This window comes from Balaenoptera borealis, assembly GCF_965194805.1.
Source record: "Balaenoptera borealis genome assembly, chromosome: 18".
Lineage (NCBI taxonomy): Eukaryota > Metazoa > Chordata > Mammalia > Artiodactyla > Balaenopteridae > Balaenoptera > Balaenoptera borealis.
The window spans coordinates 49,287,871-49,306,650 of NC_138877.1; the positions used below are offsets into that span (position 1 = coordinate 49,287,871).

The 18,780-nt window shown below is 36.6% G+C and overlaps 1 protein-coding gene and 1 long non-coding RNA gene across 23 annotated transcripts in view; one reads left to right on the forward strand and one right to left on the reverse strand.

Moving 5' to 3' along the window:
• LMO7 (LIM domain 7) overlaps positions 1-18,780 on the forward strand; it is a 195,354-nt gene that overhangs the window by 63,457 nt on the left and 113,117 nt on the right. For all 22 annotated transcript variants that reach the window (XM_082365910.1, XM_082365912.1, XM_082365909.1 and 19 more), the window contains one exon: positions 11,250-11,319. In XM_082365910.1, coding sequence (XP_082222036.1) covers positions 11,250-11,319 — 70 coding nt within the window. The remainder of the gene's footprint in view (positions 1-11,249; positions 11,320-18,780) is intronic.
• Positions 88-13,143, reverse strand: LOC309615939. The gene is made up of 2 exons (XR_014237156.1): positions 13,087-13,143; positions 88-5,753 (listed from the first exon to the last, which is right to left on the reverse strand). It is a non-coding gene; the product is annotated as an uncharacterized lncRNA (long non-coding RNA).

The following is an 18,780-nucleotide window of genomic DNA, read 5'->3' on the forward strand; positions in this document are numbered from 1 at the left end:
TTGGCAGGCAGATTCTTAACCACTGCGCCACCAGGGAAGTCCACCCAGTATTCTTTTTTTTTTTTTTTAATTTTTTAAAAATTAATTAATTAATTAATTTATTTTTGGCTGTGTTGGGTCTTCGTTTTTTGTGCGAGGGCTTTCTCTAGTTGCGGCAAGCGGGGGCCACTCTTCATCGCAGTGCGCGGGCCTCTTACTATCGTGGCCTCTCTTGTTGCGGAGCACAGGCTCCAGATGCGCAGGCTCAGTAGTTGTGGCTCACGGGCCTAGTTGCTCCGCGGCATGTGGGATCTTCCCAGACCAGGGCTCGAACCCGTGTCCCCTGCATTAGCAGGCAGATTCTCAACCACTGCACCACCAGGGAAGCCCAACACCCAGTATTCTTTAAATGAATGTTTCCCAAAAGTAGTGTCAGTAAATATTAAGCTGTGGTAATCAGTAATTTTAGTTTATGATGGGATCCCAAAGTACCACATGATGTTTGTATTAAAAAAATCTCTTAATGGTGAATTGCATTGTTTTTAGCCACTGGTTAATGAAGGCATTTTAATCTAATAGATGTAGTGTTGGAAAAAAGTCCAGGTAACTATATTCTGTATAAATTTATAACTAAAGAAAAGCCTAGCTGGTTGGTCTACAAAATGATTAAGCATCATTGTTTGATCACATATGCCTGAGTAGTTATTATGTCTAAGAGGAAAGCAAAACCTGCTGTTCAGAAGCCTGGTATTGTAAACCCTGACTTTTAAATTAGTGGTTAATATAGTAAGCTGTCTGTCTTTGAGAATATTTTGCCCATCTGAGATCTCAAGCTTTAGCTGGAATGTGACTGAAAAATAAATTCAGATTTTTAAAATATTCTATAGGAAAGGCTGACTTCTGTTTGGTTCACTGCCAGAAAAATTACCAATTCTTGTGAAATATAGGGTCTGCTTATTGCCTTTTAAAAATCTCTAGGCATCCTAGTTCATTATCACCATTAAACAGTTTTCTTATTATTTTATCTAGTAATTTCAGCAGTTTTTTATGCTTTAGTAAGAGTTTATCCTTTTTGAACTGGCATCCTGGAATATCAAAGTCAAGAGTTGGAGGAAATGAGCTCATTATAGCTTTTTCCCAACTGGCACTGTACTGACATTTCAGATAGTTTAAATTGGGTATAAACTCTGCACTGAGGTTTCAGACAAGATACACATCTGAATAATGAGGGTAGTTATGTGCATTTATTGCCTTTTAATCTGAAGTTAGTATCTTCTGTAAATCATTTTAGTGTCATTTAGTTTGATTGACTGTGGGATCCAATCAGTTGAGGGCTAAAGAATACTCCCCCAGTCAAAGTCTGTTGTAGTAATTATTTTACTGTATACCTTAGACATGCAGTCTCTCTTGGCTTTATTAAACAGTGAAATGTGAACAAAATCTAATTTGGGTTTTTTTCTAATTAGTAAAAGGATTGACAGGGGTCTATAAGGTGATTTCAACTCCTTGTTATAATTTTCTATGAATTTTATTAATTGTATTCATTCATCTGTCTCCTATCTTCAGTGTTTATTAGGGTTCCTGAAGACTCCCTTACTATATATTTAAAAATATAGGAGATTTGCCACTACATAAGTATCTGCAGTCCTCTCTTGCTCTGTGGTTCTGCAGAATTATTTCTCTTTAAATATATCTAGTTGGCGCATATCCAGCTAGTGATTAGTAATTTCATAGTTACTCATCTTATGATAGCAATCTTGGAAATATTTAAATGGAAACATTATTATCTTTATGAAGTAAGAAGATGTATTTGAAGGTAATCTTATTGGGTGTGTCTCTGGTTAGTCAGTCAGTACTTCCCATCCCTGGAATAATGCCAAGTCTTTGCTCTGTCCCAAGTCAGCCATACAGACGTTTATGCCTTTTTGAACTCACAGCTCACATTTTTGAGGAAACTCTTCTCACACTGGCACCCGGCCTTCCTTTCCATGGCTTGCAGCTTGGAAAGAGTGGAGCAAATAAACATTCACCTATTGGTTTGAGAAAACCTGTTTCTATTTATATCTGCTATGTGAATACGATACTGTCTTCCTGAAACGACTGTAGTATTTTGTTAAAGGCGCATTCAAAAACAGAAAAAAATTATTAAAAAATACTCCTGTTAATTTACTGTGAGATACTCAGGTGATTGTTTTAAGACAGCAGACAAGATAGAGAACCTTGCCACTTCTCATTCATGCGAGAGAGCTCTGTCCTTTGTTAGAGTTGGAGACTTGCACACACTGAGTGACAGCGACATCAGTGGATTCTTCGGGCTTCTATGCAGAGCTCCATGTAAAGCTCAGGGGTCCTTCTGTAAGGATGAAGGCTTTTTTCTTAGAGCTCTTACTGGTTTTGAATTTCCTGAGGACAGGTGCATTCATACAGCTCTCCAGCTCACCAACGCTATCAATTGACCCTGATCCATGTTATAGCCACTTGAAATTTAAGTAATAAGAACTATTTTTCTTCACTTAAAGTGATACAGACTTTGAAGTTTCTATATTATTTGATAATTCAGTAGTACGCAAAGATGCACGTGTTCAAGTTCATAAAGATAATTAAAATTTTTAAAACTGCTTTCTCTTCATGGCAGTGTTTTATGGTTGCCATCTGTATGCTGTCTTTTTAAGCTTCACAGTCAATTTTTTTCTGTAATTTTATATCCACATATAGCAAAACGTCATTTTTTTAAAAGTAGTTTTTCAAGTTGAAGGTCAGCTTGGCAAACATCGATTTAAAAATTCACTTCTGTAATGGTAGTCATGTGATACAGACTCATTGCAAATTTTGCAGAGGTTTTTTTACATTGTGACCTCAAACTTGAAGGTAGAAAGCTTTGGTCCTGTCTCATGAACTTGCATGTACCATCTACAGGGCTCTCTCATCCTAAATATAAATTACTAAGAGGAGGGCACACAACATTTCAGTGCTAGGGTCTCTGAGGAAAAAAAAAATGAGAATGATGTTCTACTAAAAATAAATAGGAGTAATGTATGTGCTAAATGTGTGTAATATAAACAATTTATATTAAAGTTGATCAGAAAAAGGATATTTTTGAAGTAGTTTTTTGATGTCATGAAGGCTCTCAGGTAGGTAATGGAAATCCACGTGTTGGCCAGGAAATGGTGAAAGTACAGGAATTCTAGCCGGTGCAACGAGAAGTATTAAGAAAGGGAAATGAATATTGCAAAAAGGACAAATATATAATGATATCACATCAATTAAAAGTAGAGTAATTGCCTTATATGAGAGACTTAATCTCTAGAATTTTTACATATCAACAATCATCAGTCAGAAAGTCAGATGAGATCTAAGGGATAAGGGCAATAGTGAAAAAGTTTAGAACACAGTTTACTGTTTACTTCAGAGAAATGTGTGAGACTTTTATTTTGTATGTTGAAATGTAATGGTAAACTATATGATTTAAGAAATGGAATGAAAAACTGTATTTCCAATAGTTGTCAATTTGTTTATAATTTTAAGCCAATACCCATGTTAAATCTAGTCAGACTTTTCATAGAATAAATAGGATTTTAACATTCATAGGGAAGAATAAACAGGTGAGAAAAGGAAAAATCCTAAAACTAAAAATTTCTGTGGAATGAGACTGTCTCAGTATTACAACAAATGACAGACTTGAGAAAGCACAGTAATTAAATTATGGATTGCTTTATAAATGTACATATTAATGTAATTGGAAGGTCCAAAACACATTCTTATGCATAGGAAGTTGTGATAAAGGACAGATGAGAGAATGGAGAAGAGATGAGTCACTCGATTATTTGTATTGGGGTACATAATTGGCTAAGAATTAATTTACAAACTCACCATATACCACAACTCAACATCAAAAAAACAAACAACCTGATAAAATAATGGACAAAGGACCTGAACAGACATTTTTCCAAAGAAGACACGCAGATGGCCAACAGACACATGTTCAACATCACTAATCATCAGGGAAATGCAAATCAAAATCTCAGTGAGATACTATCTCACACCTGTCAGAATGACTATTATCAAAAAGACAACAAATAACAAGCGATGGTGAGGATGTGGAGAAAAGGGAACCCTCGTGCACTGCTGGGGGGAATGTGAATTGGTGCAGCCACTATGGAGGTTCCTCAAAAAATTAAGAATAGAATTACCATTTAATCCAGCAATTCCACTTCTGGTTATTTTCCCCAAGAAAATGAAAACACTAATTCAAAAAGATATATGCACCCCTAAGTTCATTGCAGCATTATTTACAGTAGCCAAGATATGGAAGCAACCTAAGCATCCATTAAGAGATGAAGGGATAAAGAAGAGGTGGTATATATGCACAGTGGAATATGACTCTGCCATAAAAAGAATGAAATCTTGCCATTTGTGACAACATAGGTGGACTTAGAGGGTATTATGCTAAGTGAAATGTCAGACAGAGAAAGACAAATACCATGATTCACTTAAATATGGAATCTAAAAACCAAAACAAGTGAACACATATAACAAAACAGAAACACAGACATAGAGAACAAATAGGTGGTTGCCAGAGCGGGGGTGGGGTGGGGAATAAGTGAAATAGGTGAGAGAGATTAAGAGGTACAAACTTCAGTTATAAAATAAATGAATCACGGGAGTATAGTCAATAATATTGTAATATCTTTGTATGGTGACAGATGGTAACTAGATTTATCATGGTGATCATTTTGTAATGTATAGAAATATTGGATCACTGTGTTATGTACCTGGAACTAACATAGTGTTGTAGATCAATTATACTTCAGTAAAAAAACCCCAAACCCAAACCTTACATATACCAGAATATAGCCTGGATTAAAATAATAAAAAGCTGAGAAAATAAAATAGAAGAATTAAAAAATTTTTGGAGGCAGTTTAAAATTCTAAGCTTTGAAGGAATAGAAAAAACCCAGAAAAAATAGACTTGAGGTCTTATGAAATAGATAACTCTGGCAAATAACATTCTGGGAAAAATATTTTAAGCAGAATTGGCTTAAATATTATCTAGAGTTCAAATAAACTGGTAAGGTACACATTTGAAAAATCTCAATAGACAAATGAGCAAAGGATGTGACCAAATACTTCACAAATGAAGAAATACTACTGGAAATAAATAGTAAAATCTCTACCTTCAATAGTAAGAAATAATTATGTTAAAATCAGATACGATTTTTAAATTGAACTAGTAAATAATTTAAGATCTGTTAAAAAAAAATGATGGCCGTATTATGGCAAAGTAGTCTATGATATTCTCAAAATGACCAGTTGAGTATAAGCTGGTACAGTGCTGAACAGCAATTTGGCAGTATCTATCAAGTAATTATATGCTAGTTTATTTATTAATATAAACATATATTTATCATAAAGATTATAAGACTTTCCCCAATAATTCTTTTGTTTTGGACTCTAAGACTACAAAATGGGGAAAAAGGTATGCATAAAGCCTCTTCGTAGTGGAAAATATTAAAGAGAGCTTAAATATCTAAAATGTGATACATAAAACATTGGTAAAATTTTTTATATCCCTTACAAGCCGTGCTTATAAAGGCTGCAGCACTAGGGAGATCACGCAGGGGGGAGCTGACAGGCAGAGGGAAACAGTGTCACTCTTTTATCATACCATGAGGTAGACACAGGAATGCTCCCTGCTGATGCAAAAGTAAATTGGTTCATATTGCCAGGTTCCTTTCCAGACGAGTACCAAGAGCTTGATACTGATGATTTTATTTCTAGAAATAGAATATAAGAAATGAGAAGGAGCATGGTCAAAGATATACATACAGACATGCATCCAAGCATTTTTACAGTGGCAAAAGTTGGAAAGAACCTAAGTTCGACTGTGAGAATCCTCTGATTTATACGAAGGGATGGAGCAGAATTTGCGATGTTACTTAATAGTGAAGAGTGAACCAGGACAGGAAACCAGAGTCCTCCTGCTAGACACGTATGGCTCTTGATGTTGTATTGGGAAATGTCCTGTTACTCAGCAAGATCCATTAGTGCCATAAATGTTGATGTTGCCTAGAATAAGAGGACTCTGCTGTCACACTGCTCGAGCTTTGCTAGACTCACTTGAGGATGCTTCAGGCATAACAGTGAAGCTAAAAAGAAAGTCCTGTCATCATGAAATGATGATCATCAGTGCATTGGTACTGACTTGTTGCTACTCCACCTACTTTCCCCATCTTAGCATGTATTGTGAACCATTTATTTGTGTTGTGTCCTAATTCAGCAGTATTCAAAATTACTGCCACAGGAATTCTAGACATCAAACTTATATTAATTTTACTACCAGTCTTTAAAAATATCAATCCTAAAGCAATCATAAAATTTTGTATTGAATGTTTTTAAACTTTAAAATTTTAAATTACATATGCTTATTACTTTACCCATGGATGTGTGATCACTACTGAAGGTGGTTTTTATTTTTAAAATATTACAACTTATGAATTTAGCTGTAGATAATTAATTAAAGATCTTAGTAAAAAATGTACTTATGATAACCAGTCTAAATTAATATATCTGATAGAGAGCTTACTCTCTCTTTTTTCAAAAATTATTTATCTACTTATTATTTATTTATTTAGGCTGCGCCGGGTCTTAGTTGCGGCCCTCGGGATCTTTGTTGCGGCATGCGGGCTTCTTAGTTGCGGCATGCATGCGGGATCTAGTTCCCCGACCAGGCATCGAACCTGGGCCCCCTGCGTTGGGAGCGTGGAGTATTTATCACCCACTGGACCACCAGGGAAGTCCCTAGAGAGCTTACTCTCTTGATCAGCATTTGACAATCAGGAGAGAGCACTGAAGATTGACTTGTTTGGTAACAGAAAAAATAACAAAGGTGAAAAGCACAAAATCATGTCTAGCATTTGAGTGCAACTAAAAAAGTTCTTCTAAATTTATTTCTGCAAAGAAGATAGAGATTTTGAATCATTCACAGAAAAATTTCTGCGTTCGAAGTTAGTGGGTTTATAAAATATTTGATACGCCAGGTCCTTCGATGAGTGCTAGGAGATGTGTTTGGAATGAGAGAACATCGTGGCACTTAGCACCTTCACTGGCTGGTTGCTCTGCGGCTGATCCCTGTTCAGTGCTCTGTCTTTACTTGACATCTGTTTGTTGAGCAGAGTCTGCATCTCGAGGAAACCTAGACAAATGATTGTGTCGAGTAACAGATAAAACAAGGCATTGCTCCTTAATTTGTAAGGAAATGTGTAATTTCTTTAGTATATCTTTTAAACAAATATTTAGCTTACTGATAGGAAAAGTTTGACTAATGTGGGGATATATGTTTAGAAAATGCAGCTGACAGAAAGATATTAAAAATATGTATGCGTCAGGCTTCCCTGGTGGCGCAGTGGTTGAGAATCCGCCTGCCAATGCAGGGGACACGGGTTCGAGCCCTGGTCTGGGAAGATCCCACATGCCGCGGAGCAACTAGGCCCGTGAGCCACAACTACTGAGCCTGCGCGTCTGGAGCCTGTGCTCCACAACAAGAGAGGCCGCGATAGTGAGACGCCCGTGCACCACGATGAAGAGTGGTCCCCGCTCGCCACAACTAGAGAAAGCCCTCGCACAGAAACGAAGACCCAACACAGCCAAAAATAAATAAAATAAATAATAAAATTAAAAAAAAATATGTATGCGTGAATGACTAACCAAATACTTATAGGTTAAAAAGTTCACTCTCATTGCATCGATATGCTCTTTGATGTCAGTCTTTCTGGTACATTTGGAAAAAATCTTTGGAAATAGGAAGCCAAAAGATGTCTCTCGATTTTCTACCTCTGCTGAAGAGCTTTCTGATAAAGGGGAAATGAGATTTGGCATTTGGAACTAGTTCCTGGAGACCAAGACACAGAGCATCACATTCTAGTTCTCATTAAAGCCTTTTATAACTGAGCCAGACACCATACTGAGCTCTATGTGCAGTTTTCTTGGAGTGTTGCCTCTGACTTATATTTGAAGTCAGGTCACATTCACTGGTGACGAGATTTCTGAACAGAGGCAACTTCCTAGCATCTGTTATGTAACTCAACTCCCTTGGAGGGAGGGGACGATACATTTTGGGGAGGAGGAGAAGAGGAAGTAGATAAAACTGGAGGAAAGAGACGAAGGAGAGGGGCTGTAGTCCTTTTTGCGGGAGTGCTCTACCATGGGAGATAGCAAGTGACTCCGTGTTTCCTGTTCTGGTTTTCATCTTACTAAAAGAGCACACCCCTGGTATGCTAGCAAAGCGCATGGCCATGAGGGAAAGCTTGGGGGAGTCGAGGTATGATTCTACATAGGATTAGAGGGGTGGAGCAAAGGGATGCAGGCAGATAAAGTGGTCCCTTGACTGCCTCTAGTTCCTTGTGTACAGAGGTATTTGGAAAGTTAGCATGTTATATGGTTCTTAAATAGAGCCAGTGACCTGAAGCCAGTGTTGCCTTTAGGAATTCCACATGTGTAATTTTTTTTTTTTAATTTTATTTATTTATTTATTTATGGCTGTGTTGGGTCTTCGTTTCTGTGCGAGGGCTTTCTCTAGTTGCGGCAAGCGGGGGCCACTCTTCATCGCGGTGCAAGGGCCTCTCACTATCGCGGCCGCTCTTGCTGCAGAGCACAGGCTCCAGACGCGCAGGCTCAGTAGTTGTGGCTCACGGGCCCAGTTGCTCCGCGGCATGTGGGATCTTCCCAGACCAGGGCTCGAACCCGTGTCCCCTGCATTGGCAGGGGGATTCTCAACCACTGCGCCACCAGGGAAGCCCCACACGTGTAACTGAAGAATACTTATTATGCAAAGAAGTTCCATTTGTAAAAGAGAGTAGTATCTCTCTTGTGTGGCACTTGTATTTTATTTGACGTAAGACTATGCCCTATTCCTTTATATAGACTTAAATTTCACAGAATTTTAGATTTTATGAAACCTGTTTTTCTCCCCAGAAGAAGTATCCTAATCTTTCTTTAATTGTATATGAAAATAATTACTCGTGATTCATAATCAGATTGGATGTTCACTATTTGCCAAAACTATATGAGCATTTTCTCCATATTCTAGTGCTTAGAACTGATACCATTTTAACAGTTGACAAAATAAAACAGCATTTTCCTCTAGTGACACCTCTTTTTTTAGAGGGTAGTTTGCATGTTATCCAGAGTGTTGTTTTTCCTTGTGGTTATTTCCATGTCTGTACACATACGAGGAGGCTCAGGAATGCATGCCAGTCCATTGGGTGTATGTTGCTTCTAAGTAATAGCTCTGAAACTTTCTGATGAGGGAGGAGTCTCTATCCCTTGCCTCCTTTGGCTGACTTAACTGAGAGTAGGCTGTGTTATTATCCATTCCAGAAACTGTATTAAAAAAAAATTCTCTCGATATTACTAACGCTGTAATACAAAAATGGTAAGTGAAGTAAACAGGTAAATGGAATAATCTGGCCAAAGTTACCAGTGACTCAAGTGGGTCGAGGCGGAATTTATGACACTGTTCCTTTAATAAGGACAACTGATGTCAGATTTCCCTGACATTTTATAAGGTGCCCCAGCTCATATTGGTGTCTAACTTTTAATATCACAGAAAGATTACATTTTAAGATTCAAGTTCCTGTAGGAAAGTCACTGTCAAACTAGTGGTCAACAACTGCTACGAATTTCTTGGTTGACGCTATGCTAGAATTATGATTCTGTTAAGTAATGTTTCAGTTATTTGTACTATGCGTTGCAAGAAGCCACCAGTAATAGAATTCAAGAAATACTTGCTTAATAGGGAACAACTAGAACAATTAAATTGGAAATGTCATTTCTTATAAACCTGCTCAATTTTTTGCTAGCTCTTCAGCTAGTGATTAAAGAAAAATACTGTGACCATGAGGGAGAAAGCCTTCCTTCCTACCTGGTTTTCAGTGCACAAGTAAGAAATTAGGAGTCAAAGAGTAACAGTTCTTGGAAATGCTTAAAGTCGAGGGGTGGTTCTGTCATCTATGTTGTTATCTAAAGATCTTTGTGTGAAGAAACTATGAAAACAGAAAAACAGCTTTTGTTCACCAGACTAAATCTTCATAAGCCACTGTTTTGTAATTTTGAATCCTGTTAACAACATTCTGAAGCTTATTAAATTGAGACTTTTGTCTTCTTTATTTTTAGCACACTCAAGTGTATATATAAATCTCTGGAATGTTGAAGGAGTGACATTCCACAAGTGTCAGATTTTTTTTTTTTTTTCTGTTTCCCATTGTGAAGGGGAGACCAGTAAATTAAGAATGTTTGATTCTTTCTCCTATATTTGCTTTCCTTTTGGAACTCTGTTACAGAATAAAGAATTGTGTTTTTGTGGAAGCATTATTGAATAGGAAAATCATTGTTTCAAATTATAGTTTTCTGGCAGTGATTAATGATTAATTAACGAGGCTAGCTTTACTAGAAAAACATTATTATACTATTAAGTTTCTACATGGCTTGGCACTGTTATCAGTGCACAGCAACAAAAATATAGAATTCACAATAATCTAGATTTAGAACCAAAAATTGTACTCTTTAAGTTTCAGGTGTCAAAGCTGGGTTCTAAAAGTGTTTTAGAATCTAAAGACTTACAGATATCCTTGCAGATTCTGTAATAACAGTATAAACTTTTGTTCAGTGTTAGATTCTGAAGTGACTGTTAGCCTATTTTGGAGAGTTCTGGTGCATTTAAATTTTTACCCAGTCATTCCTCAGTGATAACAAAGCAATCATAGACTTGAATGAGTTACCAATGGGAAACAGTTGTTATTTGGATGAGTTCCACCGCACCCTTTGAGTATGGCAAAAAAAAAAAAAAAAAAAAAATATGGTTTGAATCTATCTTTTTAAAACATGGATCAGTTTGAGAAAAAAAATCAATAAAAATGATTAATAGAAAAAAGTATTCTTAGGTTGAAGAGAACTATATTATAATGAAAGAGATTCTTTAACTGTTGAAACAGAATCAAATATTACCTTTCTTTAACAAATGTGGAACTATTTTTAAGGACATGCCTTTGAATGTAAAAGTGTGTCTATATGTTCTAAGAGGCCGTTCACTGTTGTTGGCTTTGCTGGTCTCTGACTTATTTTCTTAGTTGTTTGCTTTCTGTTGGGCTCTTGGACCTGAAGAACATATTGGGATCGATGAATGACATGTACGATTTTTGAGGATGTTAAAAAGAACACTAAACGAATATTGGCATTCTTGTAACTGCCTATGTTGTTTCTTTATTTACTTTCAGTTTGATTAATAAGCTTAAACCTGGTGTCATTAAGAAGATCAATAGACTGTCCACACCAATAGCAGGTTTGGTAAGTAATAAATTATCTTCAAAATTAGACTTGTTTCTGAAATGTAAAAAGATGGGCATAAACACATTCTCTTATCTGGAGTTATCATAGATATTAGATTCGGGGTCCTTTTTCTCAAGAAAAGTATTTCTAGTGATCTTGTCCTTATATCTTTAGTTCCTCTTTCTGTTTCCATTCTGCCTGGGGGTTTTTATTCTATTTATTTAATTTTTTGTTTGTTTTGCTTTTTGTGCCCTCAAACTGCCTATATCCCCCCTTTTGGCCCATTTCTTCCACAAATTGCATTTGTTTAGGATCACGGTCTTTCTGAAACTCAGCCCTCCGTATATTGGTTGCTAGTTGACCACAGTTTATGGAAACTGGCCAAAGCTGTTAAGTTGTTTGTTACATTTCAGGTGCTTCGTGCTTATACATTGCCCTCACTCAGCATGCAGGTTTTGGAGTGTATTTGCAACATACTTAAGACCTGTCAGCTCTTTTGGTTTCCTACCAACATCCTGTGTGATGTTGGGCAAGTCTCTGTCTTCTACTTTGCCTCAGTAATATTTTCCATAAGATGACTATGGATGACTCTCTAGATTCATTCTAGCTTTAAATTCGGAGTTTTGTGTATGAAGAACACCCCATACTATCATTATATAGATTCTCTGCTGTATCAAGACCCTAGAGAGATCAAAAATAAAGTGGGACCGTATCTTTGGAAATAAATAATTCATAATTACAAATGATGGATAATTTTCAAAATGTTAGCAATCCCTAAGAATCAAGGCTGACGATGGGAGTCAGGTAAAAAATTAATTTTACAAAACTCTCAAGTTTAAGACAGCTAATAACTGGAATGTAAATAAAATATGTTAATATTTTATCTTTGGAATAGTCAAGCTGCTTATAATACATTCAGGAACCTTCTGTTTGGCCATGCATGTGTTTGCAGATGTTAAAGGCATGACGGATTAAAGGTAGCAGTACTAAAATTTCTGGGTTTGCAGCTGGCATGAAGGTGTCATCAGAATTTTGACAGGAATAAGTTGGTGGCAGAGTGTTTATTATTAGAAAATATCTGTCTAGGAGAGAAGGCAAGAAGAGTTTTTACAGTTTTTTCTTTGAAAGATCAGAAAATTACTATTTTCTTTTGAAATATAGAATGCAGTTGACCCTTGAGCAAAGCGAGAGTTAGGAGCACCAACTTCCTGCGCACTTGAAAATCTGTGTGTAACTTCTGACTCCCCCGCAAACTTAACTGCTAATAGCTTACTATTGACCAGAAGCCTTATTATAACATAAATAGTCGATTAACCCATATTTTGTATGTTATATGTATTATCAATATATACTGCATTGTTACAATAAAGTAAGTTAGATAAAAGAAAATGTTAAGAAAATCCTAAGGAGGAGAAAATACATTTACAGTACTGTACTGTATTTATTGAAACCATAAGTTTACGTTGTCTGTTTACAAGTTGAATCATCTGTCCGTCAATACCAACATCAGTATTGTCTCATATGATACAAAACACTATAGCTGTTATAAATATTTCTAACATTAGTCATAAAATTGAAAAGGTGATGTGAAAAAGAAATTCATATTTATTTAAAGGTATAATGATTCATGCATTAATAACAAAGAAACAGCACTATGATTGCTTCATGGTTGCCAAGCCTATACACTAATAAATGAATCATTATATGATTTTTGTGGCATACAGTATTACAGTCATATTTATAATACAGTATTAGAAACATTGTTACATTGAAAAGCCCACTTACCCGTGATGATAGTCTGATATGCAGTTTCTCCAATCATGAGAGAGAGAGAGGCATATTGTACTGTAATGTAATTCCTTGAAAGCAAAGTTATAAAACAGTAAGAAAACTAACAAATAATTTTATATTAAATATCACTCACCTTATGCCTGTATAAGGATAGTATCTACATATATTTTATGCATTCATGATATATACTAACTTTTTCTTAATTTTTTCGATATTTCTAGGCTACATGGTTCATCTGTGAGTTTTTTCAAATTGTCACAAATCTCCAAAAAATTTTCCAATATATTTCTTGAAAAAATATCTACGTATAAATGGACCTGTGCAGTTCAAACCTTTGTTGTTCAAGGGTCAACTGTCTATATATAAAGTTCCAGAGAAGTTGGGCTCAAATATTAATTCCTTCCTTCTTACCAAGTTACATCTATTCTATTTCTGTCATGACTAAGCAGCTGACATGATATTTTTATTGGTCTCAAACTTGGTTGGGCAAAAAACTTCATATATATGCATATATTGCAATGTACATATATGTATGAATTACTTCTAGTAATATAGGAGTCAGAGGTGTTATTTAAGGAATAAAGTTAAAGAACTTTTGTTTTTGAAGTCTTCCTAGGAAGAAACATTCAATTTAATAAAATAAGTATGTTTTATATGAAAATAACTTTTACGAAATAACTTCTGTGAAAATTAAAAGTATGAATTGTATTGAAAGTACTCTGTTTTTTCAGATGGCTTGAGTTATTCTCAGTGTTATAGGTTGTATTGTGTCCCTCCCCCCTCAAAAAAAAGATGCAGTACAGGCATACCTCAATTTATTGTGCTTCGCTTTAGTGCACTTTGCAGATATTGCATTTTTTATAAATTGAAGGTTTGTGGCAACCCTGCATCAGACAAGTTTTATCAGCGCCATTTTTCTAACAGCATTTTTTCACCCCATGTCTCTGGGTCATATTTGGGTAATTCTTGCAGTATTTCAAACTTTTTCATTATTATTATATTTGTTGTGGTGATCCATGACCAGTGTTCTCTGATGTTACTTCTTTGACTCTCCGAAGGCTCAGATGATGGTTAGTATGTTTTAGCAATACAGTATTTGTTAATTAAGGTATGTGTGTTGCTTTATTAGACATAATGCTACTGCACACTTGCTAGACTACAGTTAGTATAAACATAACTTTTATATGCACTGGGAGACAAAAAAAAATTCATGTGACTTGCTTTATTGCGGTGGTCTGGAACCCAACCCACGATATCTCTGAGGTATGCCTATATACTGAAGTCCTAAACTGCAGTACCTCAGAATGTGATCTTATTTGGGAATAGGGTTGTCACATGGAGTATGGGAACAGAGGTCATAATGGAGTAGGGTAGGCACCCTAATCTAATATGATTGGCATTCTTATAAGAAGATGGCCTCGTGAAGGCAGGTACACACAGGAAGAAAGCCATGTGACAACTGAGGATTGGCGTGATGCATCTACAGGCCAAGGAGGAGCAAAGATTGCCAGCAAACCACCAGAAACTGAAAGAGGCAAGGAAGGATTCTTCTACAGGTTTCATGGGAGCATGGCTTTGTGAATACCTTGATTTTGGACTTCTTGTCTCCAGAACTGTGAGACAGTAAATCTCTGTTGCTTTAAGCCACTCGGTTTGTGGTACTTTGTTATGGCAGCCCTCGGAAACTAATACAGATAGGTAAATGTTTTAGTTAATACTTGCCTTTTAAAAAACTTCTTATTTTGAAGTATAGATTCAGAGGAAGTTGCAAAAAAGCAGTACAGGGAGGTCCTCTGTGCCTTTCACCCCAGTTTCCCCCATTGTAACATCTCGTATAACTCTGGTACAATATCGAAACCAGGAATTCACACTGGTACATTCAAAGACTTTAATCAGATCCACCAGTTTTACATGTAGTTAATGCTTTTTTGGTAACAAAGAGCAAAGATGCTTTCAAGCTAAGTGAGAGGAAGAGTGCTTTATTGTGAGGATTTTCCAGAGGACTCTCATTAATCTAGTGCTCAGGCATAAACGTGGCAGCTGCGTTCAACATGATTACTTTTTTCTGTCCCATTTCTAACAGGAAATGGCATCCCTTAGTTGCGTTTCCCAAGAGAGGAATCTGAATGGATCAGATTACCTTTTCTTTTTTTTTTTTTTTAAATTGGAGTATAGTTGATTTACAATGTTGTGTAATGTGTTAGTTTCAGCTGTACAGCAAAGTGAATCAGTTATACGTACACATATATCCAATCCTTTTCAGATTCTTTTCCCATATAGGTTGTTACAGAATATTGAGTAGATTTCCCTGTGCTATACAGTAGGTCCTTATTAGTTATCTATTTTATATATAGTAGTGTGTATATGATAATCCCAATCTCCTAATTTATCCCTTCCCCCCACATTTCCCCTTTGCTAACCATAAGTTTGATTTCGAGATCTGTGAGTCTGAGATTACCTTTCTTTTTTTTTCTTAATAGAGATATCTTTTTTTTTTTTAAACAGATGAAGGTTTTGAACTTATTTATTTATTTATTTATTTATTTATTTATTTATGGCTGTGTTGGGTCTTCATTTCTGTGCGAGGACTTTCTCTAGTTGTGGCAAGTGGGGGCCACTCTTCATCACAGTGCGCGGGCCTCTCACTATCGCGGCCTCTCTTGTTGCGGAGCACAGGCTCCAGACGCGCAGGCTCAGTAATTGTGGCTCACGGGCCCAGCTGCTCCGCGGCATGTGGGATCCTCCCAGACCAGGGCTCGAACCCGTGTCCCCTGCATTGGCAGGCAGACTCTCAACCACTGCGCCACCAGGGAAGCCCCTGAGATTACCTTTTTCTTTCCAGGCTACAGATCTCATGGGTCAGTAGCCAGCTAGTAGGTGAGTTCCTTAAGGGAGAGAGTGGTCTTGGCTAACTGGTCTGTGGTCAGGAGTATTCATTTCCTTTAGTTTGTTCAGTTCTGGTGTGTGGGTTGAGGTGGTTTCATGAATGAAGTTTGTGTGGGGTAGATACCAAGTTAAGTCAAATACAGCAATAATTACACAATTTCTGTGCAAGGATTTGTTAAGCTATGTGAGTGTAGCGCTCCAAGCCCCCTCTTCCATTCCTCCCTTTTTTACTCTCTTCTTCAGTTATGACTTTTCTCTGTTTCATGTCCACTGCCATGTGTATTTAGCTTTGAAGCCAAGGCTGTGGATTTACCCATGGCAGATGGACCTGTGTGAAACACTTGGAATATCCCCTGAGCAATGACAACACAGAGGGAGATGTTAAGATGATTTAGAAATATATTGAATGCTTTACTTAAAACATTCATATGATTATATGATTATTTTTTTCTTTAGGAAGGCAGTAATCATGTTCTCATAGATCTTCTAGAGATACAGTTTTCCTTGCTTGATTGAGTTTTGTAAAGAAATACATTTTCCCCTATCCTTTAAATTCTCTTTGTTCTTTATAAAGCCGTGCTTAAAAATTCTAACCCAAGAGTTTGAGTCTTCCAAAAAATTAGCTGGTGTTAAACGTGGGTATGTTCAAATCATTGAAACTCAAAACCAAAACTTTGAGAATTAAAAAACTCAACCTCAAAACAAAACCCTGAGAAACAGGCAAGATATTCTGATGGTGAAAAGAGCCGTTGAACCAGAATAATATTTACCATCTGCAGTAGTGTGCATGCGATACAATATGTGTAGAAAACATCAAGGAAGTTATTAACCATAAGACTTATAGTCATCTTGGACCCCTAATGGTTTACTTGTATTTTCTAAAGCAAGGTTTCTCAACCTTGGTACTATTGACATTTTGGGCTGGATAATTCTTTGCTGTGGGAGTCTGTCCTGTGCATTGTAGAATGTTGAGCAGCAGCCCTGGCCTCTACTCAATAGATGCCAGTAGCACTGTGCCCTCCATCCCCTCCTTGTGACAACTAAAAATGTCTCCTGACATTGCCAATGCCTATGGCATAAAATCATCCCTGGTTGAGAACCAGAGCTAAAGAATCAAGAAAGTAAACCCTACCCTTTTACATGGGCTAGTTTGCTGACTGACTACAGATTTGATTGTTCTCATGCTTGGCATTTCAATTGTGATTTCCTTTTGAAAAGCAATGGTATCCTAGAAAATTTAGTTTGAATCATTTGTTTGTTTGAATGTTTGTGTCTGTCAGTGGGCTTAGTAGAAAAATCCTTGGTATATCCGGACTTGCATGAAAAATATGGGCTCAATTTGAACATCTTTGCTCTAAAGTGTTATTCTTTCAGATTCCTTTAAGAGTGGAATGTGTAAGCTTGACTACAGAGGCTGGGAAAGTTGTCTCCTCATTCAGGAGTGCTGTAGAATGTAGGAAATGGGCAAAAGATGCCAGCTAGCTTAAGCTGTTAGATGTGTCATTTTCTCCTGCCTTCATAATGGTTATTTTCAGAAATAAGTCAAGTCTGTGGGTCTGTTCTTACTGCCATTTTTCAGAAGGTTATTAGTGGTCAGTGTTCTTGTACCTGTGTAAAATTACTTCTGATTCATTCATCTTCACTCACGTATACACTTGGGTGTCAGCAAAGTAGTGCAACCTAGTCTATGCCAAGGTCACTGTTGAAACATCTAGTTGTTCCCTTCCTCTGTAGTAGAAAATTCACCTGAGGAATCAGCTATAAAATTTAAATATTCTGATCCAGGTTTTATCATGCACTTTTCTGGAAACTACTCTTAAGCAATGACTATATTTATCCTATTAAAAAATTTTTTTTAGTAAAATAAGCCCAGGGGTTGGGAGAGGGGAGGTTTGTGAAACGCTGAGTTTGTGAGTTCTTTCTACAAATAAAATCAAAATGTGAGACCTCGAGACAGACTGTTTTCAGGAGAAAAAAACTTTCTTCTGTTTCCTTTCCTTTCTCTTCCAAGTAGAAATAATGTAAGAAGTACAAATATAATTACTATTTTCATTCAAGGGTGGTACTTTGCTGGGTAAGAGGCAGGAATGAATTTTGTATGGTTGAAGAGAAAGTACTCAAGGAATATTACAATGTGACTTGCATGAGCAGCCAGTATGAATATATGCCTTGCTTGAAAGAGTGGTGATTGAGAGTTGCTCTGTACTAGGTCAAACCCAATGTGTGTCTCAGAGGGAATATCTCTCTAGTTGGTAATAAGCAAGATGCATTTGTGAAAATATTTGGATGTTAATATATGCAAAACACTGATAACAAGCTGCAGCATGGGAAGAGAGGGGAAAATGGTGTAGAGCTAGTTTAAAATAACCATTTAATGGTAAGATCAGTAGTGTCTATTTTCTGGTCTTGAATTTTATTGCTGACTTTGTAGATTTGTTGAAGGAGATCTTCCACCTAGTAAATTTGGGAGAGGCTTCCACCAAGCAAATTCTTTTTGATTCACTCATCCTTGCCAATTTGATTATTTAGCCAATAAGAGCAGGATTCATACTGAGCTGATTCTGACTGCCCTGCTCCCCATCTTTATATGGATGGGGGTCAACATGGAGGTCCCTCCCATAACCCTACTCTTGCCTCAACTCTTAGTTTTCATGTTCTTGATTTCCTCACAGTTGATAAATAACAAAGGCTAAATGTTTCTATAAACTACCATTTCTCACCTCTTATGTATTAGAATAATTTCATATATGTTGGATCAGACCTTGGAGTTTTGAGTTAAAAGATTTTTTTCTTTTCTTTCAT